Source organism: Pistacia vera, unplaced genomic scaffold (assembly GCF_008641045.1).
Source record: "Pistacia vera cultivar Batoury unplaced genomic scaffold, PisVer_v2 Contig346, whole genome shotgun sequence".
Classification (NCBI taxonomy): domain Eukaryota; kingdom Viridiplantae; phylum Streptophyta; class Magnoliopsida; order Sapindales; family Anacardiaceae; genus Pistacia; species Pistacia vera.
This window is the reverse complement of record NW_022196164.1, coordinates 407,007-433,671: the sequence shown is the minus strand read 5'-3', so window position 1 is coordinate 433,671 and position 26,665 is coordinate 407,007. Positions and strand designations below refer to the sequence as shown.

The following is a 26,665-nucleotide window of genomic DNA, read 5'->3' as shown; positions in this document are numbered from 1 at the left end:
CTAGATGTGGGCATAATTTATCCTATTTCTGATAGTCCATGGGTGAGCCCGATGCAAGTGGTTCCAAAGAAAGGGGGTATCACAGTGTTAAAGAATGAAAGCAATTAATTGATACCAACCAGGACAGTCACGAGTTGGAGAGAGTGCATTGACTACCAGAAATTGAATGAAGTGACAAGGAAGGATCATTTCTCACTTCCTTTCATTGATCAAATGTTAGAGAGATTGGCAAGGCATGCTTACTATTGTTTCTTGGATGGATTTTCAAGATATAATTAGATTGTCATTGCTCCTGAAGATCAAGAGAAGATGACATTCACTTGTCCCTATGGCACCTTTACTTACAGAAGGATGCCTTTCGAGTTGTGCAATGCACCAGCCACATTTTAGAGATGCATGATGTCGATCTTTGGTGACATGGTGGAGCGGTTTATAGAAGTCTTCATGGATGACTTCTCTGTTATTAGTTTGTCTTTTGACAATTGCTTATCTAATCTTTCATTTGTTTTGCAGTGATGTTAGGAGATGAACTTGGTGCTCAACCGGGAGAAATGTCACTTCATGTTACAGGAAGGAATAGTGCTCATTCACAAAATTTCAAAGGACGGCATAGAAATAGATCAAGCAAAAACAGAAGTGATTGAGAAGCTACCACCACTTGTAAATGTTAAGGCAGTTCGGAGTTTCTTGGGGCATGCGGGGTTCTATAGATGGTTTATCAAGGATTTCTCTAAAATCTCTAAACCCTTTTGCAATTTACTGATTAAGTATGTTCCTTTTGATTTTAATAGTGAATGCATGCATGCTTTTCAAACTCTTAAGAAATTGTTAGTGTCTGCACCTATTATTGTAGTTCCCGATTGGGGACTACCGTTTGAATTGATGTGTGATGCTAGTGATTTTGCACTAGGAGTAGTGTTAGGACAAAGAAAGAACAAAGTGTTGCATGTAATTCAGTATGCTAGCAAAACACTAACTGATGCATAGTTGAATTACACCACCACTGAAAAAGAATTGTTAGTTGTGGTTTTTGCATTTGAAAAATTTCGTTCATATTTGCTAGGCGCTAAGGTGATAGTCTACACGGATCATTTGGCACTCAAGCATCTTTTGGCAAAGCAAGAAGCAAAACCGAGGGTGATAAGATGGATCCTATTACTACAAGAGTTTGAGTTAGAGATCCGAGATGAAAAGGGGTTAGAAAATGTAGTGGCAGGTCATTTGTCAAGGATTGAACGACCAACCTAGGGAAGTGAAGCGGAAACCCAAATCAAGGAAACCTTCCCAAATGAGAAATTGATGAGAATTGAGGAAGCACCTTGGTATGTAGATATTGCAAACTACTTGTCATCGAGAGTGCTCCCAATTGGCATGACCTTCCAACAAAAGAGAAAGTTTTTCTCAGACTTGAAGTATTATTTTTAGGAAGAACCATTTCTGTATAGATACTGTACTGATCAGATGATACATAGGTGTGTCCTGGAAGAGGAAATGGAGAGTATTCTACGGCATTGCCACAAGAGGGAAGTGGGTGGCCATTTTGGAGGAAATAGGACAACAGCCAAGGTCCTTCAATCTGGATTTTATTAGCCAATCCTGTTCAAGGATGCCTTCCGGATGGTTCAGGAATGTGACCAATGTTAATAGAGTAGAAATATTTCAAAGAGAGATGAGATGTCATTGAATAATATCCTAGTTGTTGAGCTGTTTGATGTGTGGGGAATTGACTTCATGGGTCCTTTCCCAAATTCTTTTGGAAACGTGTACATTTTGGTAGCTGTGGACTATGTTTCAAAATGGGTGGAAGCAGTTGCATTGCCATCCAATAATGCCAGGGTGGTGGTTAACTTTGTGAGAAAGAACATTTTCTCAATATTTGGGGTACCACAGGCAATCATCAGTGATGGGGGGTCACATTTTTGCAATAGGCAGTTAGATGCGCTGTTGGGAAAATATGGAGTGAAACATAGAGTGGCTACACCATACCACCCTCAGACTAGCAGGCAAGTAGAATTGTCGAACAGAGAACTTAAGGGAATTTTAGAGAAGACAGTCAATGCATCTAGGAAGGATTGGTCACGGAAGTTAGATGATGCATTATGGGCATACCGCACTACATTCAAGACTCCAATTGGTATGTCTCTATTTAGGTTAGTTTATGCGAAGGTATGTCACTTGCCGGTGGAACTTGAGCATAAGGCATACTGGGCAGTTAAGTAACTAAACATGGATTTACGAGCTGCTGGGGAGGAAAGGATGTTGAATTTGAATGAACTTGATGGATTCCGTCATGAAACGTATGAGAATGCTCGGATTTACAAGGAAAAGACCAAGAAGTGGCATGACAAGCATATCAAGAGAAGAACTTTGAATTAGGTCAGAAAGTTTTGTTGTATAATTCTAGACTTAGGCTTTTTCTTGGAAAACTTAAGTCTAGATGGTCCGAACCTTTCATAGTTACAAGAGTTTACCCATACAGGGCNTCTCTTTCTCTCCGAAGAAACGCATTTTCATTTTCCTTGTACTAAAGTATCTGATGCAAAGCCTATTACCACTCACCAAGCCCATGGCTATAACCCATCAGATCTGTAAATAAATAAATAAAATTTAGAACTGCCATTAATCATCTGGATTTTTGTATATTAAACACTTGATATCTTACCTGATAGGCTCCAACAATCAAAACAAATGTCGGAACAAAAAAGGGGGGCGGGGGGGTGGGGGAATTGTTGTGAGTTGACTGGCAAGTTTACGGAGGATGACAACCTGACGAAAAAATATTAATGGCGATTTGTGGCAGATAACAGTGGCGAGGAGAGAGAGAAACTTTGTTTTGTTTAGCTAAGAAAGCGAAAGGAAAATAAATAGTATTAAAAAAAATTAAAATTTTATTTATTTTATAATTCACAGTAAGTGAACACGTGGCAGAATTTTATTGGATGTCTCACCGTATCAAGATAATAACATGGTGAGACAGGCTCACGTAAGTTTTTCTCAAATTTTAGAGAGTTATTTTCTGCTCGGAAAGAACCAAAAGAACTAAAACTTGTGGAATAAATCTTTCCCTCTTTATAGACTTTTAAATCATATAATATTTTATTATAAGATTATATTATATTAACAAAAATAAAGATTATCTTGAAAATTATTGAGAATATTTAAAAAATATGTTTGGTTGGTTCGAATAAATTGATGAATAATATATTTGGTTAGGAAGATTAATTGGTAGATATATTATATATATTACTAAATTGTCATCCTTTTTAAATATTAATATAATAGTATTTTTTATTATTATTTTTTAATTATTTCTTTTAACTCTCTATATTTGAAATTTCGCTAAAACACCACAACTATTTAAAACTTTAATTTATAGCAAAATCATCCACACCCACCCCAAGCCACTGTCGACAGTTGACAAAATGGCGCACGATTGGCCGTGCACTAACAAAGCCGGAAATAGCCATGGATCACAAATCCATGGCCAGAAAACAGCCACAAATCTGGTTGTGAAAAAGCAGATCTTTGGCCGTAAAATAACACAGCCAAAAATTTGGCCTTTTCATGGCCATAGAAACGCCAAATCTGGTCATTTTCGGCCATGGATCTATGATCTCTAATCGTTTTGTGCGATGGATCTGTGATCTATGGCTGGAACAGCGACTGATGCCAGTGGCTAGAGGTGGTCTTGAATGGTTTGAGGTATTTTGTTAACTTTTAAACTTTTCATAGTTAGGGTATTTTAGCTAATTTTTCAAATGTAAAGGAGTTGGGTAATTGTTATTTGGTAGACATTTGAGGGCAATTGTATCCAAAATAGTTTTTAATTAAGGGCAAAATGGGTTGAAAAATTAAATTACCCTGGTAATATTTTAATAACACCCCCTAGTAAGGTAATAAGATTATCCCCCACATTAACAACAGTAACTACTATTTACAATAAAAGATTCTCATAATATTTTATTACTTGCAACCCAAACACAAGAATCTTGCAAAATAAACAAAGATTACCCTCGTTATCTTATTTACCCCCAATCCAAACAACCCCTTTGTGTTATTGAAATAGGGTAATGCTAATTAGAGGTATCGAATCAGAATCAAAATATCAAGAGACTACTTCTTACTAGGTTAGTGACATAATATACCCTAAACCACCATTGGGTAGTAAAAGACCAAAATAAGTTTTCATGAACTCTTGAGTTTGAGTCATTCCAGGCACTAATAAGGTGCAGCCAATCATTTATTAAATAAAAACAAGTTTTAGAAAGATACATATAAAGAGCGTACAAAATTTTTACTCTAATTTTATGATTTTATTCTCTCTTTTTTTTTTCTTAATGACGTCATTTTTTAATTTTCTTTATACGATCTTTATAAAATAATATTTTTTATAAATAATAAAAAAAAACATTAAATTAAATATAAAAAGACTTCTAGAGGTGGCACACACAAAAGTTTTTCATAATCGAATAATATAAAAAAAAAAAAAATCAAAATTATCAGCAAAATCCAAGAAGATTTTCATGCTCCAGTCAGAGTCACTTTTTTCAGTACTATAAATTGAGAGCATTAACCACGTACTTTGTATCAATTAAGAGTTTTGAAATTTCATAGTCATTCTGAAATGGAATTATCAGTGATATCCATTGCAGTCTCCATAGTTTTGGTTACGTAGTAACATTGGCATGGAGAATTCTGAACGGGTATGGTTGAGGCCAAAGAAGCTGGAGAGATACCTGAGACAGCAAGGTCTCTCTGGCAAACCTTACAGGTCTTCTAGGAGATTTGAAGGAGACAGAGTGATGCTAAAACAAGCAAAATCCAGATCCTTCAATGTCTCTGTGATGTAAACACGTTGGTTCCATTCCAACATAAAGTGGTCAAGGATTATGGATGTCAATCCCAAATCTTCTTTCATAATCATAATTCTTTCATCCATGTTAGATATATCCTTTGAACAACAATCGAATAACTTCTACTAACATTTGTACATATTTGTCAAAAATGCAGAAAAAATTCATTTACAGGATTGGTCCATACCCAGGGTGATCATCATGAATCCTGATCAACTAAAAGAAATATTTTCCAGACATAATGATTTTATAAACCTAAGGCGAACCCTCTTTTGAAGTATCTTGCATCTGGACTTGTAGACTATGAGGGGGACAAGTGGAGTAAAACAGAAAGCTTATCAACCCAGCATTCCATCTCGATAAGTTGAAGGTCAATTCATTTATTTTTTCCATTATTTATATGTATTTGAACTTTTGTTGACATTAATTACATGCCTAATTATACTAACAATTAATTTTGATTCTTAACTTGCTACAGCTGATGTTACCCGCCTTCTATAAAGTTTGTAGTGAGATGTTAGCAAATGGAGAAATTGGTCTCTGAAGAAGGATCATGTGAATTGGATGTATGGCCCTCCCTTGCAAATTTGACGGAGATGTGATTTCTAAAACAGCATTTGGAAGCAACTTCGAAGAAGGAAGAAAGATATTTGAACTCTGACAGAATTAGTGATATTATGACAGAAGTTTACATCGGTTTACATTCCGGATGAGGTAAGCAATATCTAGTGTTGAGAAAATAGAAACTATTTCATGATATTGGACTGTGTTTGATATACTGAATGCTTGAAATCCTTTGGTAATAACCGTCCATTCAAAACACAAATAGTAGTTCATTTCATTCTTGAATTAACTTTTATTGTTTATTTATATTATGAGGTTTTTACCTACAAAAGGAATAGGAGATTAAAGAAAATTGACGCGGAAATACAAGCCTTACGTTGGTATCATTAAAATAGAGAGAAGGTTAGGAAAGCAGGAGAAGCTCAAAGAAGGACTTATTGGGTATACTCATGGAATCCAATTTCAGGAGAATTGAAGAACATGGAAACAACAAAAAAGTTGGAATGACCATCAATGATGTGATTGAAGAGTGCAAGTTTTACTTTGCTGGTCAAGAGACTACCTCCGTTTGCTCGTCTGGACTATGATTTTATTGAGTAAGCATCAAGATTGGCAGATCGTGCAAGAGAAGAGGTTTTCCAAGTATTTGTGATAGAAGCCAACTATGATGATTGAATCACTTGAAAGTTGTAAGTATAAATATGTTGGAAAAAATAGTATTTCTTTTGTTCTTTGGAATTTTGTAGATTAATTTTAATGTTAATTTCTCAGGTCTCAATGTACTTATGAGGTACTCAGGTATACCCTCCAGTGCTTGGTCTTGACGAGCTGTTCACGAAGAAATAAAACTGGAGACTGTCACTGCCTGCTGGAGTTGAAGTCACAACGCATTATCCTGGTTCATCTGATCAAGAACTTTGGGGTGATGACGCGGAGGGAGTTAATCCGGAGAGGTTTTCTGAAGGAATTTCAAAGGCCGCGAAGAGTCAAGTTTCGTTCTTCCCTTTTGGAGGGGTCCTAGAATATGCATTGGACAAAACTTTGCTCTCTTGGAGGCAAAAATGGCTTTGGCTTTAATTCTGCAAAACTTCGCGTGGAGTTATCTCCATCTTATGTTCTCTCCTCGTTCAGTTATTACTCTTCATCCGGAACATGGTGCCCACTTAATCTTGAAGAAACTAAGGAAAAAAAAATTGTGTTAATGTATTGTGATTGTTTGAATAAAGAATTTGCACCAACTGTTAATTGTTAGCTGATGGTGTATGTGATTGTTTGAAAAAAGAATATTTTCATTTATCTTCCTCTCCATTGTTAGCGATTAGTAATAAACAACGACTATTAATTAATTTTGCTTCCGAATATCTTTCGGCTTGATATTCTCTCTTTTCGGATATGTTAATAATAATGTGCCAAACGAAGTCTATAGTATCTTACAACCATACTTCCCTACTAAATAGTAAAACACGTTCAACAATCTAAACAAATCTAAACAAATCAAAATACGCATTCAACCCCAAGTAAAAAATCCTAAATACATGGCTATCTTATTCAACTAAAAATCTATTCAAAAATTGAATGTAACAACTACCCGTTCCATGCTGACCCGGGCTGCAGCCATGATCACAAAAACCAATCCTTTTCTCTAGAAGAATAAGCTTAATCCAGACACAGTAGACATTCCAGCTGAGCAAAGTACGGTCACAAGACTTGGACCAGTGAGCCTAAAGCCATGGATAAGTCCAACCAACTCCTCAGCAACAAGACAGGAGAGATGAGCTCAGCCATGAGTCACAAAAACCAATCCTTTTCTCTAGAAGAACAAGCTAGTCCAGACACACAGTAGGCATTCTAGAAGAGCAAACTATATGAGCAGTCCGTGACAACACGTGTACCTCCTGCTTGACAGAATTTTATGCCACTTCAAATAATGCAATCGGCAAAGAGTTAGTGTTTTCAATCAATGCAATTATAAGTTGTCATTCAAACAAAAGCCTTTCACGCCTCTCTTTGCATTACAGTGGTGTCAAAATCTTCTGAATCCAATTGGAATTTGTTTACCACTCGTCCAATTAAATTGAAATGTATTTTCTAGAGTAAAGAGAAATAAGCATTACAATAATATTATTATAAATTCTACTGTTTCTAACCAAAAACAAGTTTAGTCTTTATATATATATATATATATATACACACATATATACACACAGAGAGTAAATCCTCTCTATAGTCATAATGGTGAGACTAATTAATTTTATTATTATGAAAAGGTTATAATTTAATAGAGATGTAATTATAAAAATTTCTTATTTTATAATTAATGTTTTAGCAGTACAACATTAGGATTTCAATTCATGTTTTAATAGTATTAGGATTTCAATTCAGCGTTTCAATTGCCTACTTTTTAAACGAATAAAAGATCGTGTCTTGGAACCAACAAAGATAAATGTCCTTGATAAATTGTAAATACAATTATTGCATGGTTAAATTGATGTGAAACCACAAACAATTGCCAATTGTTTTAAGCATTATAAAATTAGGACCCTTGATGTCGATGAATTGCAAGTTATAAATAAAGTAGATAAGAAGAATCAAAGAGTCATTGTAGAATTGAGTGACCAGATTTGATAACTTCACTATACTAATCGAATGGATATTAATGTCCTCCTCAATCATTCAAATGAGCAACAAGTCATGTATGTTTTAGCTGAAGAAGAAATCATTACTACAATTACACAAGAAGAGAAGGAAATAATCATGAGGATGATAGTACGAAAATACAAAAAATTCCGTGCTAAGAAGCTCTAAACATGCTTGAGAAGCTATAAATATTTTGGCTTCAATAAGAAGATCATGCTAACGAGTAATATACCCACAAGTTAAAAGATGTAGTAACAACTCTAAAGCATAAATCATTCTTTCAAACAACTTTAGATAAATATTTTATTTCATCTTAAACCTTTAATGTACCAAATAATTTTTTTTTTTTTTTTGCAATATACACATAATTATTACTATGTGGAGACAACTTTTCTTAAGACGAGAATTAGAAAAATTATAAGTTATTACAATGTGGAGTTTATTCTTATTTATAACTATCCCAAATTGAGAATAAAATTTTTTATAACTATGTAGAGTTTATTCTTATATAGTGTATCACTATAAAGAGGTTTTATTGTATATATATAGATGTTCATTAAAAATAAAAATTTTATATTTTTGGCAAAATATTATCTCGTTTGGCAACAAACTAGAGGATTAGTTTTTACTTAAATAAGGATGAGAAGTTGTTTGGTTCAAATTTATAAGTTTGAGAGAATAAATATCGAAACTCTTTGATAAGAGAATACTTTTAACCACATGTCTTTTTAGGTTATAAGTTAATCAATCTTTTAACAATAATATATATCTCTTACGTATTTTATACTCTAAATAAAAAGTAAAAATTACGACTGTAATTTAGTAATGATTTCAGGTTTATAATTAGAAAAGAAAGAAACTAGAGGAAAGAGTCCTTAGTGGTACATCCATTTTTTTTTTCCACAATTGTTGAATAAAATACAATTTTTGGTTTACTTACTATTACAATGTAAGTGTTATAATATATTAATTGTTTTGCTTGGAGGTGAAGGAAAGCTCCTGAGTCCAAACTAGATCGTTGGTGATCAAGTGAGCAGCGGCTAAGAGGAGAAATAATATTTTATTTCACTATCAAAATTCATTCACCAATGACATTGTAACAAGTTACTAAAAGTTGTTGACGCTTGAAACATGATGGAAATTGCATCTCATGCAGTAACAATCATTCATATAGATTCACTCATAACAGAAGGGATTACCCCCCTATCGTGCTAATAAGAAAAAGAGGGCCTTATTAGTTATTCAAGTAATCAAGGTCAGTAAAGCGGGAAGAAATTAACCAAGCAAAGGATACTGAAAGCGATGAAGCAAAGAACGTCTACCAGAAGAGCGGCATCCGTTTTCCACAGGACAGTGTCGAGAGACCCATTCTCGATAGAGGAGAGCAGGCAACGAAGCTAAGTAGACTTGCTAAGTAGATGTGGAAGCGAGGGCAGAACAAGCAGACAAGCAGCGCGGGTGGTTGGTTATGAATCACATCATCAAATGGGAATCAAGCGCTTCAACTGGTAAACTTAAGCTTATATATATATATATATATATATAATGAGAGGAATGTTAGTTTTACAAAAATACATACAAAAAGGTATACAAAAATAATTTCTATCCTTAATTTTTATGATTTTATTTTCTTTTTTCTTTTTTTTCTTAATGATGTTATTTTATAGTCTTCTTTATATCGGTCTTTATAAAGATAATATTTTTTATAAATAATATAAAAAACCATTAAATTAATATATAAAAAGACTTCTAGATGGTGGACACCACAAAAGTCTTTTCATAATTTTTGAATAATATAAAAAAAAATCAAAATTATCAGCAAAATCCAAGATGATTTTTCATGCTCCAGTCAGAGTCACTTTTTTCAGTACTATAAATTGAGAGCATTAACCACGTACTATCGTATCAATGAACGAGTCTTTGAAATTTCATAGTCATTCTGAAATGGAATTATCAGTGATATCCATTGCAGTCTCCATAGTTTTGGTTACAGTAGTAACATTGGCATGGAGAATTCTGAACTGGGTATGGTTGAGGCCAAAGAAGCTGGAGAGATACCTGAGACAGCAAGGTCTCTCTGGCAAACCTTACAGGCTTCTTTATGGAGATTTGAAGGAGACCAGAGTGATGCTAAAACAAGCAAAATCCAGATCCTTCAATGTCTCTGATGATGTTAAACCACGTCTGGTTCCATTCCAACATAAAGTGGTCAAGGATTATGGTATGTCAATCCCAAATCTTCTTTCATAATCATAATTCTTTCATCCATGTTAGATATATTCCTTTTGAACAACAATCGAATAATCTTCTACTAACATTTGTACATATTTGTCAAAAATGCAGGAAAAAATTCATTTACATGGATTGGTCCAATACCCAGGGTGATCATCATGAATCCTGATCAACTAAAAGAAATATTTTCCAGACATAATGATTTTCATAAACCTAAGGCGAACCCTCTTTTGAAGTATCTTGCATCTGGACTTGTAGACTATGAGGGGGACAAGTGGAGTAAACACAGAAAGCTTATCAACCCAGCATTCCATCTCGATAAGTTGAAGGTCAATTCATTTATTTTTTTCCATTTATTTATATGTATTGTGAACTTTTTTGTTGACATTAATTACATGCCTAATTATACTAACAATTAATTTTGATTTCATAACTTGCTACAGCTGATGTTACCAGCCTTCTATAAAGTTTGTAGTGAGATGATTAGCAAATGGGAGAAATTGGTCTCTGAAGAAGGATCATGTGAATTGGATGTATGGCCCTCCCTTGCAAATTTGACAGGTGATGTGATTTCTAAAACAGCATTTGGAAGCAACTTCGAAGAAGGAAGAAAGATATTTGAACTCCTGACAGAATTAGCTGATATTATGACAGAAGTTTTACATTCGGTTTACATTCCCGGATTGAGGTAAAGCAATATCTAGTGTTGAGAAAATAGAAACTATTTCATTGATATTGGACTGTGTTTGATATACTGAATGCTTGAAATCCTTTGGATAATCACCGTCCATTCAAAAACACAAATAGTAGTTCATTTCATTCTTGAATTAACTTTTATTGTTTATTTATATTATGGAGGTTTTTACCTACTAAAAGGAATAGGAGATTAAAGAAAATTGACGCGGAAATACAAGCCTTACTTGTTGGTATCATTAATAATAGAGAGAAGGTTAGGAGAGCAGGAGAAGCTTCAAAGAAGGACTTATTGGGTATACTCATGGAATCCAATTTCAGAGAGATTGAAGAACATGGAAACAACAAAAAAGTTGGAATGACCATCAATGATGTGATTGAAGAGTGCAAGTTGTTTTACTTTGCTGGTCAAGAGACTACCTCCGTTTTGCTCGTCTGGACTATGATTTTATTGAGTAAGCATCAAGATTGGCAAGCTCGTGCAAGAGAAGAGGTTTTCCAAGTATTTGGTGATAAGAAGCCAAGCTATGATGAATTGAATCACTTGAAAGTTGTAAGTATAAATATGTTGGATAAAAATAGTATTTCTTTTGTTCTTTGGAATTTTGTAGATTAATTTTAATGTTAATTTCTCAGGTCTCAATGATACTGTATGAGGTACTCAGGTTATACCCTCCAGTGCTTGGTCTTGATCGAGCTGTTCACGAAGAAATAAAACTTGGAGACTTGTCACTGCCTGCTGGAGTTGAAGTCACAACGCCAATTATCCTGGTTCATCATGATCAAGAACTTTGGGGTGATGACGCGGAGGAGTTTAATCCGGAGAGGTTTTCTGAAGGAATTTCAAAGGCCGCGAAGAGTCAAGTTTCGTTCTTCCCTTTTGGATGGGGTCCTAGAATATGCATTGGACAAAACTTTGCTCTCTTGGAGGCAAAAATGGCTTTGGCTTTAATTCTGCAAAACTTCGCGTTGGAGTTATCTCCATCTTATGTTCATGCTCCTCGTTCAGTTATTACTCTTCATCCGGAACATGGTGCCCACTTAATCTTGAAGAAACTATAGGAAAAAAAAATTGTGTTAATGTATTGTGATTGTTTGAATAAAGAATATTGCACCAACTGTTAATTTGTTAGCATGATGGTGTAAGTAGCCTGTATTGTGATTGTTTGAATAAAGAATATTTTCATTTATCTTCCTCTCCATTGTTAGCGATTAGTAAATAAACAACGACTATTAATTTTAATTTTTGCTTCCGTAATTATCTTTCGGCTTGATATTCTCTCTTTCCTCTTTCTCTTTCTCTCCGAAGAAACGCATTTTCATTTTCCTTGTACTAAAGTATCTGATGCAAAGCCTATTACCACTCACCAAGCCCATGGCTATAACCCATCAGATTTGTAAATAAATAAATAGTAAAATTTAGAACTGCCATTAATCATCTGGATTTTTGTATATTAAACACTTGATATCTTACCTGATAGGCTCCAACAATCAAAACAAATGTCGGAACAAAAAAGGGTGGCGGGGGGGTGGGGGGAATTGTTGTGAGTTGACTGGCAAGTTTACGGAGGATGACAACCTGACGAAAAAATATTAATGGCGATTTGTGGCAGATAACAGTGGCGAGGAGAGAGAGAAACTTTGTTTTGTTTAGCTAAGAAAGCGAAAGGAAAATAAATAGTATTAAAAAAAATTAAAATTTTATTTATTTTATAATTCACAGTAAGTGAACACGTGGCAAAATTTTATTGGATGTCTCACCATATCAAGATAATAACATGGTGAGACAGGCTCACGCAAGTTTTTCTCAAATTTTAGAGAGTTATTTTCTGCTCGGAAAGAACCAAAAAAACTAAAACTTGTGGAATTAATCTTTCCCTCTTAAGAGACTTTTAAATCATATAATATTTTATTATAAGATTATATTATATTAATAAAAAGAAAGATTATCCTGAAAATTATTGAGAATGTTTAGAAAATGTGTTTAATTGACTCAAATAAATTGATGAATAATATGTGTGGTTGAGAAGATTAATTGGTAGATATATTATATATATTATTAAATTATCCTCCTTTTTAAATATTAATATAATAGTATTTTTTATTATTATTTTTTGAATTATTTCTTTTAACCCCTTACATTTAAAATTTTGCTAAAACACCACAGCTATTTAAAACTTTAATTTGTAGCAAAATCACCCCTACCCACCCCAAGCCACTGTCGACAGTTGACAAAATAGCGCACGATTGGCCATGCACTAACAAAGCCGAAAATGGCCATGGATTTGGAAAACGGCCACAAATCTGGTTGTGAAAAGGCAGATCTTTGGCCGTGAAATGGCACAGCCAAAGATCTGGCCTTTTCACGGCCATAGAAATGCCAAATCTGGTCATTTTCGGCCATGGATCTATGATCTCTAGTCGTTTTGTGCCATGGATCTGTGATCTATGGCTGGAACGACGACGGACGCTGGTGGCCAGCGGTGGTCTTGAATGGTTTGGGGTATTTTGTTAACTTTTAAACTTTTTTATTGTTGGGGTATTTTAGCTAATTTTTCAAGTGTAGGAGAGTTGGGTAATTGTTATTTGGTAGACATTTGAGGGCAATTGTGTCCAAAATGGTTTTTAATTAAGGGCAAAATGGGTTGAAAAATCAAATTACCGTGGTAATGTTTTAATAACACCCCCTAGTAAGGTAATAAGATTATCCCCCACATTAACAATAGTAACTACTATTTACAATAAAAAATTCTCATAATATTTTATTACTTGCAAACTAAACACAAGAATCTTATAAAATAAACAAAGATTACCCTCGTTATCTCATTTACCCCCAATCCAAACAGCCTCTTTGTGTTATTGAAATAGGGTAATGCTAATTAGAGGTATCGAATCAGAATCAAAATATCAAGAGTCTACTTCTTACTATGTTAGTGACATGATATACCCTAAACCACCATTGGGTAGTAAAAGACCAAAATAAGTTTTCATGAACTCTTGAGTTTGAGTCATTCCAGGCACTAATAAGGATGACTACTAGGATTCTTACACGATCGATAGTTTCAAAGCCCCGATGAATTAGTTGAGTTGCACGTAAACTAGCTCGAACACCTTAAATATATATATATATATATATATATAAAAGAGAAGAGAGTAAATCCTCTCTATAGTCATAAAGTGGGACAATTAATTTTATTATTATGAAAGGTATAATTTAATAGAGAGTATTATAAAATTTCTTATTTTATAATTAATGTTTTAGTAGTACAACATTAGGATTTCAATTCATGTTTTATAGTATTAGGATTTCAATTCAGCACTTCAATTGTCTACTTTTTAAACGAAAAAAAGATCTGTCTTGGCCACAAAAAGATAAATGTCCTTGAGAATTGTAAATACATTTTGCATGGTTAAATTGATGTGAAACCACAAACAATTGCAATTTTTTAAGCATTAAAAATTAGGACCCTTGATGTCGATGAATTACAAGTTATAAATAAAGTAGATAGAAGAATCAAATAGTCATTGTAGAATTGAGGACCAGATTTGATAACTTCACTATACTAATCGAATGGATATTAATGTCCTCCTCAATCATTCAAATGAGCAACAAGTCATGTATGTTTTAGCTGAAGAAGAATCATTACTACAATTACACAAGAAGAGAAGGAAATAATCATGAGGATGATAGTACGAAAAAAAAAAAATTCGTGCTAAGAAGCTCAAACATGCTTGAGAAGCATAAATATTTTGGCTTCAATAAGAAGATCATGCTAACGAGTAATATCCCACAGTTAAAAGATGTAGTAACAACTCTAAAGCATAAATCATTCTTTCAAACAACTTTAGATAATATTTATTTCATCTTAAACCTTTAATGTACCATAATTTTTTTTTTTTTTTTTGCAATATACACATAATTATTACTATGTGGAGACAACTTTTCTTAAGACGAGAATTAGAAAAATTAAAGTTATTACAATGTGAGTTTATTCTTATTATAACTATCCCAAATTGGAATAAAATTTTTTATAACATGTAGTTTATTCTTATATAGTGTATCACTATAAAGAGGTTTATTGTATATATATAGATGTTCATTAAAAATAAAAATTTTATTTTTTGGCAAAATTTATCTCGTTTGGCAACAAACTAGAGGATTAGTTTTTACTTAAATAAGATGAGAAGTTGTTTGGTTCAAATTTATAAGTTTGAGAGAATAAATATCGAAACTCTTTGATAAGAGAATACTTTTAACCACATGTCTTTTTAGGTTATAAGTTAATCAATCTTTTAACAATAATATATATCTTACGTATTTTATACTCTAAATAAAAGTAAAATTACGACGTATTTAGTATGATTTAGGTTTATAATTAGAAAAGAAGAAAACTAGAGGAAGAGTCCTTAGTGGTACATCCATTTTTTTTTTCCACAATTGTTGAATAAATACATTTTTGGTTTACTTACTATTACAAGAAGTGTTATAATAATTAATTGTTTTGCTTGGAGGTGAAGGAAAGCTCCTGAGTCCAAACTAGATCGTTGGTGATCAGTGAGCAGCGGCTAAGAGGAGAAATAATATTTTATACCTACAAAATTCATTCACAATGACATTGTAACAAGTTACTAAAAGTTGTTGACGTTGAAACATGATGGAAATTGCATCCTGCAGTAACAATCATCATATAGATTCACTCATAACAGAAGGATTACCCCCCTATCGTGCTAATAAGAAAAGAGGGCCTTATTAGTTATTCAAGTAATCAAGGTCAGTAAGCGGGAAGAAATTAACCAAGCAAAGGATACTGAAAGCGATGAAGCAAAGAACGTTACCAGAAGAGCGGCATCCGTTTCCACAGGACAGTGTGAGAGACCCATTCTCGATAGAGGAGAGCAGGCAACGAAGCTAAGTAGACTTGCTAAGTAGATGTGGAAGCGAGGGCAGAACAAGCAGACAAGCAGCGCGGTGGTTGGTTATGAATCACATCATCAAATGGGAACAAGCGTTCAACTGGTAAACTTAGCTTATAATATTATATATATATAATAATGAGAGGAATGTTAGTTTTACAAAATACATACAAAAAGGTATACAAAAAATTTCTATCCTTTTTTATGATTTTATTTTCTCTTTTTCTTTTTTTTCTTAATGATGTTATTTATAGTCTTCTTTATATCGGTCTTTATAAGAAATATTTTTTATAAATAATATAAAAAACCATTAAATTAATATAAAAGACATTCTAGATGGTGGACACCCCAAAAGTCTTTTCATAATTTTTGAATATATAAAAAAAAATAAACAAAATTATCAGCAAAATCCAAGATGATTTTTCATGCTCCAGTCAGAGTCACTTTTTTCAGTACTATAAATTGAGAGCATAACCACGTACTATCGTATCAATGAACGAGTCTTTGAAATTTCATAGTCATCTGAAATGGAATATCAGTGATATCCATTGCAGTCTCCATAGTTTTGGTTACAGTAGTAACATTGGCATGGAGAATTCTGAACTGGGTATGGTTGGGCAAAGAAGCTGGAGAGATACGAGACAGCAAGGTCTCTCTGGCAAACCTTACAGGCTTCTTTATGGAGATTTGAAGGAGACCAGAGTGATGCTAAAACAAGCAAAATCCAGATCCTTCAATGTCTCTGATGATGTTAAACCACGTCTGGTTCCATTCCAACATAAAGTGGTCAAGGATTATGGTATGTCAATCCCAAATCTTTTCATAATCATAATTTTTCATCCATGTTAGATATATCCTTTTGAACAACAACGAATAATCTTCTACTAACATTTGTACATATTTGTCAAAATGCAGGAAAAAATTCATTACATGGATTGGTCCATCCAGGGTGATCATCATGAATCCTGATCAACTAAAAGAAATATTTTCCAGACATAATGATTTTCATAAACCTAAGGCGAACCCTCTTTAAGTATCTTGCATCTGGACTTGTAGACTATGAGGGGGACAAGTGGAGTAAAAACAGAAGCTTATAACCCAGCATTCCATCTCGATAAGTTGAAGGTCAATTCATTTATTTTTTCCATTATTTAATGTATTATGAACTTTTTGTTGACATTAATTACATGCCTAATTATAATAACAATTAATTTTGATTCATAACTTGCTACAGCTGATGTTACCAGCCCTCTATAAAGTTTTGTAGTGAGATGCTTAGCAAATGGGAGAAATGGTCTTGAGAAGGACATGTGAATTGGATGTATGGCCCTCCCTTGCAAATTTGACAGGTGATGTGATTTCTAAAACAGCATTTGGAAGCAACTTCGAAGAAGGAAGAAGATATTTGAACTCCTGACAGAATTAGCTGATATTATGACAGAAGTTTACATTCGGTTTACATTTCGGATTGAGTAAAGCAATACTAGTGTTGAGAAAATAGAAACTATCATTGATATGGACTGTGTTTGATATAACTGAATGCTTGAAATCCTTTGGATAATCACCGTCCATTCAAAAACACAAATAGTAGTTCATTTCATTCTTGAATTAACTTTTATTGTTTATAATTATGGAGGTTTTTACCTACTAAAAGGAATAGGAGATTAAAGAAAATTGACGCGGAAATACAAGCCTTACTTGTTGGTATCATTAAGAAATGAGAGAAGGTTAGGAGAGCAGGAGAAGCTTCAAAGAAGGACTTATTGGGTATACTCATGGAATCCAATTTCAGAGAGATTGAAGAACATGGAACAACAAAAAAGTTGGAATGACCATCAATGAGTGATTGAAGAGTGCAAGTTGTTTTACTTTGCTGGTCAGAGACTACCTCCGTTTTGCTGTCTGGACTATGATTTATTGAGTAAGCATCAAGATTGGCAAGCTCGTGCAAGAGAAGAGGTTTTCCAAGTATTAGTGATAAGAAGCCAAACTATGATGAATTGAATCACTTGAAAGTTGTAAGTTAATATGTGGATAAAAATAGTATTTCTTTTGTTCTTTGGAATTTTGTAGATTGTTTTAATCTATTGATGAAACAATTGACCTGCCTTTCGAGTGCCAAATATCCAATTTTGGAAAGCAATTTTTCGAACTTAGATTGATATTCCTCAATGGATCCTTGTTGCTGCAATTTGGTGAGTTCACCAAAGAAATCAAAATATTGATTTGGACCATAACAAGAGTGAAGCCCATGTTTGAATTCTTCCCAAGTAATAATCAGTGCTTCCTGCTTCGAGAGTTGATACCATAATTGGGCATCCCCTTCTGAGTCATATGATGCAAGCAACACTTTATCAGTTGATGGAGTTTCATGAAATTGAAAAAACTTTCTCAACTCAACATACCCTGTTGGTAAGATCCTCTTGGCTGTTAATGCGAGGGAAAGTCAATTTGACTAACTTTGGTGTGTACGTGGAGTGAGAGCCATCCCCACTACTACTACCATGAGCCGCCTTGAAGCGGGTCTTTGCTGCGGAACTTTCTCCTTCTTGCCTTGAAATTTGATCAATTCGTGTGTTGAGTTAGGAAAATAATTCTTTTAGTTGATTGGTAATGGTTTGTTGTCCCCTTGATAAAGACTCCACTTCCTTTTTCCAATTGATCCACTCTCTGATCCATGCCTATGCTTTGATGCCACTTTGGTACAGACATGCTTAAAGAAGTTTTATTTCCTTGACCTATTTTGAAATTAAATATAGAAGAAAGCAATTATTGCTCATTTAAGGGAGCTAGAAACCTCCCGAGTTCAATAGAACCTTTATGCAAATAATCATCATATCCATTCCAATAGAAATCTAGGAAATATATGGGTCTGTTTGGTTCATTATTTACAATAGCATTTTTGGAAAATCGCATTTTTGGAAAATAGGATCGAATTCTGAGAAGTTTTTGGTACATTTTTAATAGTATTTTTTGAAAATATGTAGATTACTTTTAACTCCTTAGGTTTGTTAATTTAACTAAACACCCCCCACAATAAAAGTTTATAAATGGACTAAAACACGCACACCCACACCCACCCACATATTGCCGACAGTCGACCACCACTGCCAGAGTCTGTTGGAATGGATCTAGCCGGTCGTGCACTGATCTGACCTTTTCTGGCCAAATCTACACGCCAGATCCCTTGTGGATTTGGCTGGAAAAGATCTGGCCGTCGCCACATCTGGCCGTTGACAACGGCCAAGAGGTCATCGATGACAGCTAAACGACAGCCATATCTGTGTCTGACCAGATCCAATCAGTCGTGCGCCATTCCAACAGATTTCGACCACCTTCCGACAGTGATGGCGGGCTACCGGCAATATGTGGGTGGGTAGGGGTGTTTTTGTTAATTTATAAACTTTTATTGTTGTAGGTGTTTAGTTAAGTTAACAAACATTGGGGGTTAAAAATAATCTAAATATTTTGAGTAGAATATAATAGGATTGGATTTTTAAAATGCTAAAACAAATGTATTTTTTGGTTTTTAGGATATGATAGTGGAATAGGATATGTTAATAATAATGTGCCAAACGAAGTCTATAGTATCTTACAACCATACTTCCCTACTAAATAGTAAAACACGTTCAACAATCTAAACAAATCTAAACAAATCAAAATACGCATTCAACCCCAAGTAAAAAATCCTAAATACATGGCTATCTTATTCAACTAAAAATCTATTCAAAAATTGAATGTAACAACTACCCGTTCCATGCTGACCCGGGCTGCAGCCATGATCACAAAAACCAATCCTTTTCTCTAGAAGAATAAGCTTAATCCAGACACAGTAGACATTCCAGCTGAGCAAAGTACGGTCACAAGACTTGGACCAGTGAGCCTAAAGCCATGGATAAGTCCAACCAACTCCTCAGCAACAAGACAGGAGAGATGAGCTCAGCCATGAGTCACAAAAACCAATCCTTTTCTCTAGAAGAACAAGCTAGTCCAGACACACAGTAGGCATTCTAGAAGAGCAAACTATATGAACAGTCCGTGACAACACGTGTACCTCCTGCTTGACAGAATTTTATGCCACTTCAAATAATGCAATCGGCAAAGAGTTAGTGTTTTCAATCAATGCAATTATAAGTTGTCATTCAAACAAAAGCCTTTCACGCCTCTCTTTGCATTACAGTGGTGTCAAAATCTTCTGAATCCAATTGGAATTTGTTTACCACTCGTCCAATTAAATTGAAATGTATTTTCTAGAGTAAAGAGAAATAAGCATTACAATAATATTATTATAAATTCTACTGTTTCTAACCAAAAACATTTATCCTTTTATATATATATAATATACACACTATATACACACAGAGAGTAAATCCTCTCTATAGTCATAATGGTGAGACAATTATTTTTATTATTATGAAAGGTTATATTTTAATAGAGATGTAATTATAAAATTTCTTATTTTATAATTAATGTTTTAGAGTACACATTAGGATTTCAATTCATGTTTTAATAGTATAGGATTTCATTCAGCTTCAATTGCTACTTTTTAAAACAATAAAAGATCGTGTCTTGGAACCAACAAAGATAATGTCCTTGATAATTGTAAATACAGTTATTGCATGGTTAAATTGATGTGAAACCACAACATTGCACATTTGTTTTAAGCATTATAAATAGGACCCTTGATGTCGATGAATCAAGTTATAAATAAAGTAAAGAAGAATCAGAGTCATTGTAGAATTGAGTGACCATTTGATAACTTCACTATACTAATCGAGGATATTAATGTCCTCCTCAATCATTCAATGATAACAGTCATGTATGTTTTGAGCTGAAGAAGAATCATTACTACAATTACACAAGAGAGAAGGAAAATCATGAGGATGATAGTACGAAAATACAAAAATTCCGTGCTAAGAAGCTCTAAACATGCTTGAGAACTATAATATTTTGGCTTCAATAGAGATCATGCTAACGAGTATATAACCCACAAGTTAAAGATGTAGTAACAACTCTAAAGCATAAATCTTCTTCCAACACTTTAGATAAATATTTTATCCATCTTAAACCTTTAATGTACCAAATATTTTTTTTTTTTTTTTTTTTTTTTTTTGCAATATACCATAATTATTACTATTGGAGCAACTCTTAAGACGAGAATAGAAAAATTATAAGTTATCAATGTGAGTTTTATTCTATTTATAACTATCCCAAATTGAGAAAAATTTTTATACTATTAGAGTTTATTCTTATATATGTATCACTATAAAGAGTTTTATTGTATATATATAGATGTTTTTAAAAATAAAAATTTTATATTTTTGGCAAAATATTATCTCGTTTGGCAACAAACTAGAGGATTAGTTTTTACTTAATAAGGAGAAGTTGTTTGTTTCAAATTTATAAGTTTGAGAGAATAAATATCGAAACTCTTTGATAGAGAATACTTTTACCACATGTCTTTTTAGGTTATAAGTTAATCAATCTTTTAACAATAATATTATCTCTTACGTATTTATACTCTAAATAAAAGGTATTCAGAGTTTATAATTAGAAAGAGAAAGAACTAGAGGAAAAGTCCTTAGTGGTACATCCATTTTTTTTTTTCCACAATTGTTGAATAAAATACAATTTTGGTTTACTTACTATTCAATGTAAGTGTTATAATATATTAATTGTTTTGCTTGGAGGTGAAGAAAGCTCCTGAGTCCAAATAGATCGTTGGTGATCAAGTGAGCAGCGGCTAAGAGGAGAAATAAATTTTTATTTCACTATCAAAATTCTTCACCAATGAATTGTAACAGTTTACTAAAAGTTTTTTGACCGCTTGAAACATGATGGAATTGCATCTCATGCAGCAGCAATCTTTATATAAATAACAAACAACGTTTTAGAAATATCACATATAAAGAGAAGTACAAAATTTTACCTGAATTTTTTATAGATTTTATCTCAGCTCTTTTTTTTTTTTTCTTTAAATGACGTCATTTTAATAATTTTCTTCATAGAATCTTTATAAAATAATATTTTTAATAATATATAAAAAAAAAAAAACACATTAATTATAATAAAAAAGACTCTAACGGTGGACACCACAACTTTTTTCATAATCTTTTGAATAATAAAAAAAAAAAAAAAAAAAATCAAAATTATCAGCAAAATCCAAGAAGATTTTATTTTTCATGCTCCAGTCAGAGTCACTTTTTTCAGTACTATATAATTGAGAGCATTAACCACGTACTTGGTATCATTAACGATTCTTTGAAATTTCATAGTCATTCTGAATGGAATTATCATTGATATCCATTGCAGTCTCCATAGTTTTGGTTACAGTAGTACATTGGCATGGAAATTCTGAACTGGGTATGGTTGAGGCCAAAGAAGCGGAGAGATACCTGAGACAGCAAGGTCTCTCTGGCAAACCTTACAGGCTTCTTATGGAGATTTGAAGGAGACCAGAGTGATGCTAAAACAAGCAAAATCCAGATCCTTCAATGTCTCTGATGATGTTAAACCACGTCTGGTTCCATTCCCAACATAAAGTGGTCAAGGATTATGGTATGTCAATCCAAATCTTCTTTCATAATCATAATTCTTTCATCCATGTTAGATATATTCCTTTTGAACACAATCGAATAATCTTCTACTAACATTTGTACATATTTGTCAAAAATCGGAAAAATTCATTTACATGGATTGGTCCAATACCCAGGGTGATCATCATGAATCCTGATCAACTAAAAGAAATATTTTCCAGACATAATGATTTTCATAAACCTAAGGCGAACCCTCTTTTGAAGTATCTTGCATCTGGACTTGTAGACTATGAGGGGGACAAGGAGTAAACACAGAAGCTTATCAACCCAGCATTCCATCTCGAAAGTTGAAGGTCAATTCATTTATTTTTTTCCATTTATTTATTTATGTAACTTTTTTGTTGACATTAATTACATGCCTAATATACTAACAATTAATTTTGATTTCATAACTTGCTACAGCTGATGTTACCAGCCTTCTTAAAGTTTGTAGTAGATGCTTAGCAATGGGAGAAATTGGTCTCTGAAGAAGGATCATGTGAATGGATGATTGGCCCTCCCTTGCAAATTTGACGGGATGTGATTTCTAAAACAGCATTTGGAAGCAACTTCGAAGAAGGAAGAAAGATATTTGAACTCCTGACAGAATTAGCTGATTTATGACAGAAGTTTTACATTCGTTTACATTCCCGGATTGAGGTAAAGCAATATCTAGTGTTAGAAATAGAAACTATTTCATTGATATTGGACTGTGTTTGATATACTGAATGCTTGAAATCCTTTGGATAATCACCGTCCATTCAAACACAAATAGTAGTTCATTTCATTCTTGAATTAACTTTTATTGTTTATTTATATTATGAGGTTTTTACCTACTAAAGGAATAGAGATTAAAGAAAATTGACGCGGAAATACAAGCCTTACTTGTTGGTATCATTAAAATAGAGAGAAGGTTAGGAAAGCAGAGAAGCTCAAAGAAGGACTTATGGGTATACTCATGGAATCCAATTTCAGAGAGATTGAAGAACATGGAACAACAAAAAGTTGGAATGACCATCAATGATGTGATGAAAGTGCAAGTTGTTTTACTTTGCTGGTCAGAGACTACCTCCGTTTTGCTCGTCTGGACTATGATTTTATTGAGTAAGCATCAAGATTGGCAAGCCTCGTGCAAGAGAAGAGGTTTTCCAAGTATTTGGTGATAAGAAGCCAACTATATGAATTGAATCACTTGAAAGTTGTAAGTATAAATATGTTGGAAAAAATAGTATTTCTTTTGTTCTTTGGAATTTTGTAGATAATTTTTAATGTCATTTTCTCAGGTCTCAATGAACTTATGAGGTACTCAGGTTATACCCTCCAGTGCTTGGTCTTGATCGAGCTGTTCACGAAGAATAAAACTTGAGACTTGTCACTGCCTGCTGGAGTTGAAGTCACAACGCCAATTATCCTGTTCATCATGATCAAGAACTTTGGGGTGATGACGCGGAGGAGTTTAATCGGAGAGTTTTCTGAAGGAATTTCAAAGGCCGCGAAGAGTCAAGTTTCGTTCTTCCCTTTTGGATGGGTCCTAGATATGCATTGGACAAAACTTTGCTCTCTGGAGGCAAAAATGGCTTTGGCTTTAATTCTGCAAAACTTCGCTTGGAGTTATCTCCATCTTATGTTCATGCTCCTCGTTCAGTTATTACTCTTCATCCGGACATGGTGCCCACTTAATCTTGAAGAAACTATAGGAAAAAAAATTGTGTTAATGTTGTGATTGTTTGAATAAGAATATTGCACCAACTGTTAATTGTTAGCATGATGTGGTAGTTATTGTGATTGTTTGAATAAAGAATATTTTCATTTATCTTCCTCTCCATTGTTAGCGATTAGAAATAAACAACGACTATTAATTTTAATTTTTGCTTCCGTAATTATCTTTCGGCTTGATATTCTCTCTTTCCTCTTTCTCTTTCTCTCCGAAGAAACGCATTTTCATTTTCCTTGTACTAAAGTATCTGATGCAAAGCCTATTACCACTCACCAAGCCCATGGCTATAACCCTCAGATCTGTAAATAAAATATAAATTTAGAACTGCCATTAATCATCTGGATTTTTGTATATTAAACACTTGATATCTTACCTGATAGGCTCCAACAATCAAAACAAATGTCGGAACAAAAAGGGGGCGGGGGGGTGGGGGAATTGTTGTGAGTTGACTGGCAAGTTTAGGAGGATGACAACCTGACGAAAAAATATTAATGGCGATTTGTGGCAGATAACATTGGCGAGGAGAGAGAGAAACTTTGTTTGTTTAGCTAAAGCGAAAGGAAAATAAATAGTATTAAAAAAATTAAAATTTTATTTATTTTATAATTCACAGTAAGTGAACACGTGGCAAATTTTTATTGGATGTCTCACCTATCAAGATAATAACATGGTGAGACAGGCTCACGCAAGTTTTTCTCAAATTTTAGAGATTATTTTCTGCTCGGAAAGAACCAAAAAACTAAAACTTGTGGAATAATCTTTCCCTCTTAAGACTTTTAAATCATATAATATTTTATTATAAGATTATATATATTAATAAAAAAAAGATTATCTTGAAAATTATTGAGAATTTTAGAAAATTGTTTTATTGATCAATAAATTGATGAATAATATTTTTGGTTAGAAGATTAATTGGTAGATATATTATATATATTAAAATTTCTCCTTTTTAAATATTAATATAATAGTATTTTTTTATATTATTTTTTGAATTATTTCTTTTAACCCTATACATTTAAATTTGCTAAAACACCACACTATTAAAACTTTAATTTATAGCAAATCATCACCCCACCCCCCCAAGCCACTGTCGACAGTTGACAAAATAGCGCACGATTGGCCATGCACTAACAAAGCCGAAACATGGCCATGATTGGAAAACGGCCACAATCTGGTTGTGAAAAGGCAGATCTTTGGCCGTAAAATGGCACAGCCAAATTTGGCCTTTTCACGGCCATAGAAATGCCAAATCTGGTCATTTTCGGCCATGGATCTATGATCTCTAGTCGTTTGTGCTGGATCTGTGATCTATGGCTGGACACGCGACTGATGCCCATGGCTAGGTGGTCTTGAATGGTTTGGGTATTTTGTTAACTTTTAAACTTTTTAGTTGGGTATTTTAGCTAATTTTTCAATGTAGGAGTTGGGTAATTGTTATTTGGTAGACATTTGAGGGCAATTGTGTCCAAATAGTTTTTAATTAAGGGCAAAATGGGTTGAAATAAATTACCTGGTAATGTTTTAATAACACCCCCTAGTAAGGTAATAAGATTATCCCCCACATTAACAAATAACTACTATTTACAATAAAATTCTCATAATATTTTATTACTTGCAACAAACACAAGAATCTTAAAATAAACAAAGATTACCCTCGTTATCTCATTTACCCCCAATCCAAACACCCTTTTGTGTTATTGAAATAGGGTATGCTAATTGAGGTATCGAATCAGAACAAAATATCAAGAGCTACTTCTTACTATGTTAGTGACATAGATATACCAAACCACCATTGGGTAGTAAAAGACCAAAATAAGTTTTCATGAACTCTTGAGTTTGAGTCCTTAGGCACTAATAAGGATGACTATAGGATTCTTACACGATCGATAGTTTCAAAGCCCGATGAATTAGTTGATTGCACGTAAACTAGCTCGAACACCCCCTAATGACAAACTAACTAATGAACTGTCACATTAGGATTGTGAGAGAAGATTGTAAAATTAGATTGTGAACCTCACATTACTCGTAATATGACTCGCTCATATTTCTTATAGCATAAAATTGACCAATTGAGTGGTAGGCTATTGAATCCAAGACTAGAGGTATAACAAATGGGCCGGGTAGGCGAGTCCAACGCTAACTCGGCCTGTATGAAGAGAGTTTCAACCTGCCAGCAACCCCCGCAGGCCGGGTTGCAAAATGGCAACCCGGCGCCCGCGGGTTGCTATTTTGTCCTCTCTGCAGGAGGACCCGCCAACGCCGCGGGTTGCATGCGGGTGGCTATTAGCAACGGCCAACCCGCCGGGTTGGCCAAAAATAAATTAAAAAAATATAAATTAATTTATTTTTTTAAATTACCCTTTTACCCTTGAAATTATAGCCTTGGAGGGTCTTTTTCGTCATTTCTTTCCCATTTTTTTCATATAATTGGCCCTAAACTCTCATATTTTCTCACAACTCAAATTCTCTCATATTCTCTA

General features: G+C 33.6%; 1 protein-coding gene and 2 pseudogenes across 1 annotated transcript; all 3 read left to right on the top strand.

Annotated features, from left to right (window-relative positions):
- The first annotated feature begins 4,685 nt into the window (after positions 1 to 4,685).
- LOC116139043 lies at positions 4,686 to 6,619 on the top strand (annotated as a pseudogene).
- A 3,276-nt stretch (positions 6,620 to 9,895) lies between these two features.
- LOC116139007 (cytochrome P450 CYP72A219-like) lies at positions 9,896 to 12,169 on the top strand. Its single transcript, XM_031424686.1, has 5 exons — positions 9,896 to 10,275; positions 10,398 to 10,615; positions 10,730 to 10,974; positions 11,145 to 11,532; positions 11,616 to 12,169. Exons 1-5 carry the CDS (start codon positions 9,963 to 9,965, stop codon positions 12,039 to 12,041), a joined length of 1,590 nt encoding a protein of 529 aa, XP_031280546.1. The 5' UTR covers positions 9,896 to 9,962; the 3' UTR covers positions 12,042 to 12,169.
- Positions 12,170 to 22,571: 10,402 nt separating this feature from the next.
- Positions 22,572 to 24,165, top strand: LOC116139008 (annotated as a pseudogene).
- The last annotated feature ends 2,500 nt before the right edge of the window (positions 24,166 to 26,665 follow it).

Excerpts from the sequence above, each read along its gene's own strand:
- LOC116139007 (XM_031424686.1), top strand. The coding sequence starts at position 9,963 with ATGAACGAGTCTTTGAAATTTCATAGTCATTCTGAAATGGAATTATCA. Across the intron at positions 10,276-10,397 it reads TAAAGTGGTCAAGGATTATG|GAAAAAATTCATTTACATGG; the intron begins GTATGTCAATCC and ends TCAAAAATGCAG. Across the intron at positions 10,616-10,729 it reads TCCATCTCGATAAGTTGAAG|CTGATGTTACCAGCCTTCTA; the intron begins GTCAATTCATTT and ends AACTTGCTACAG.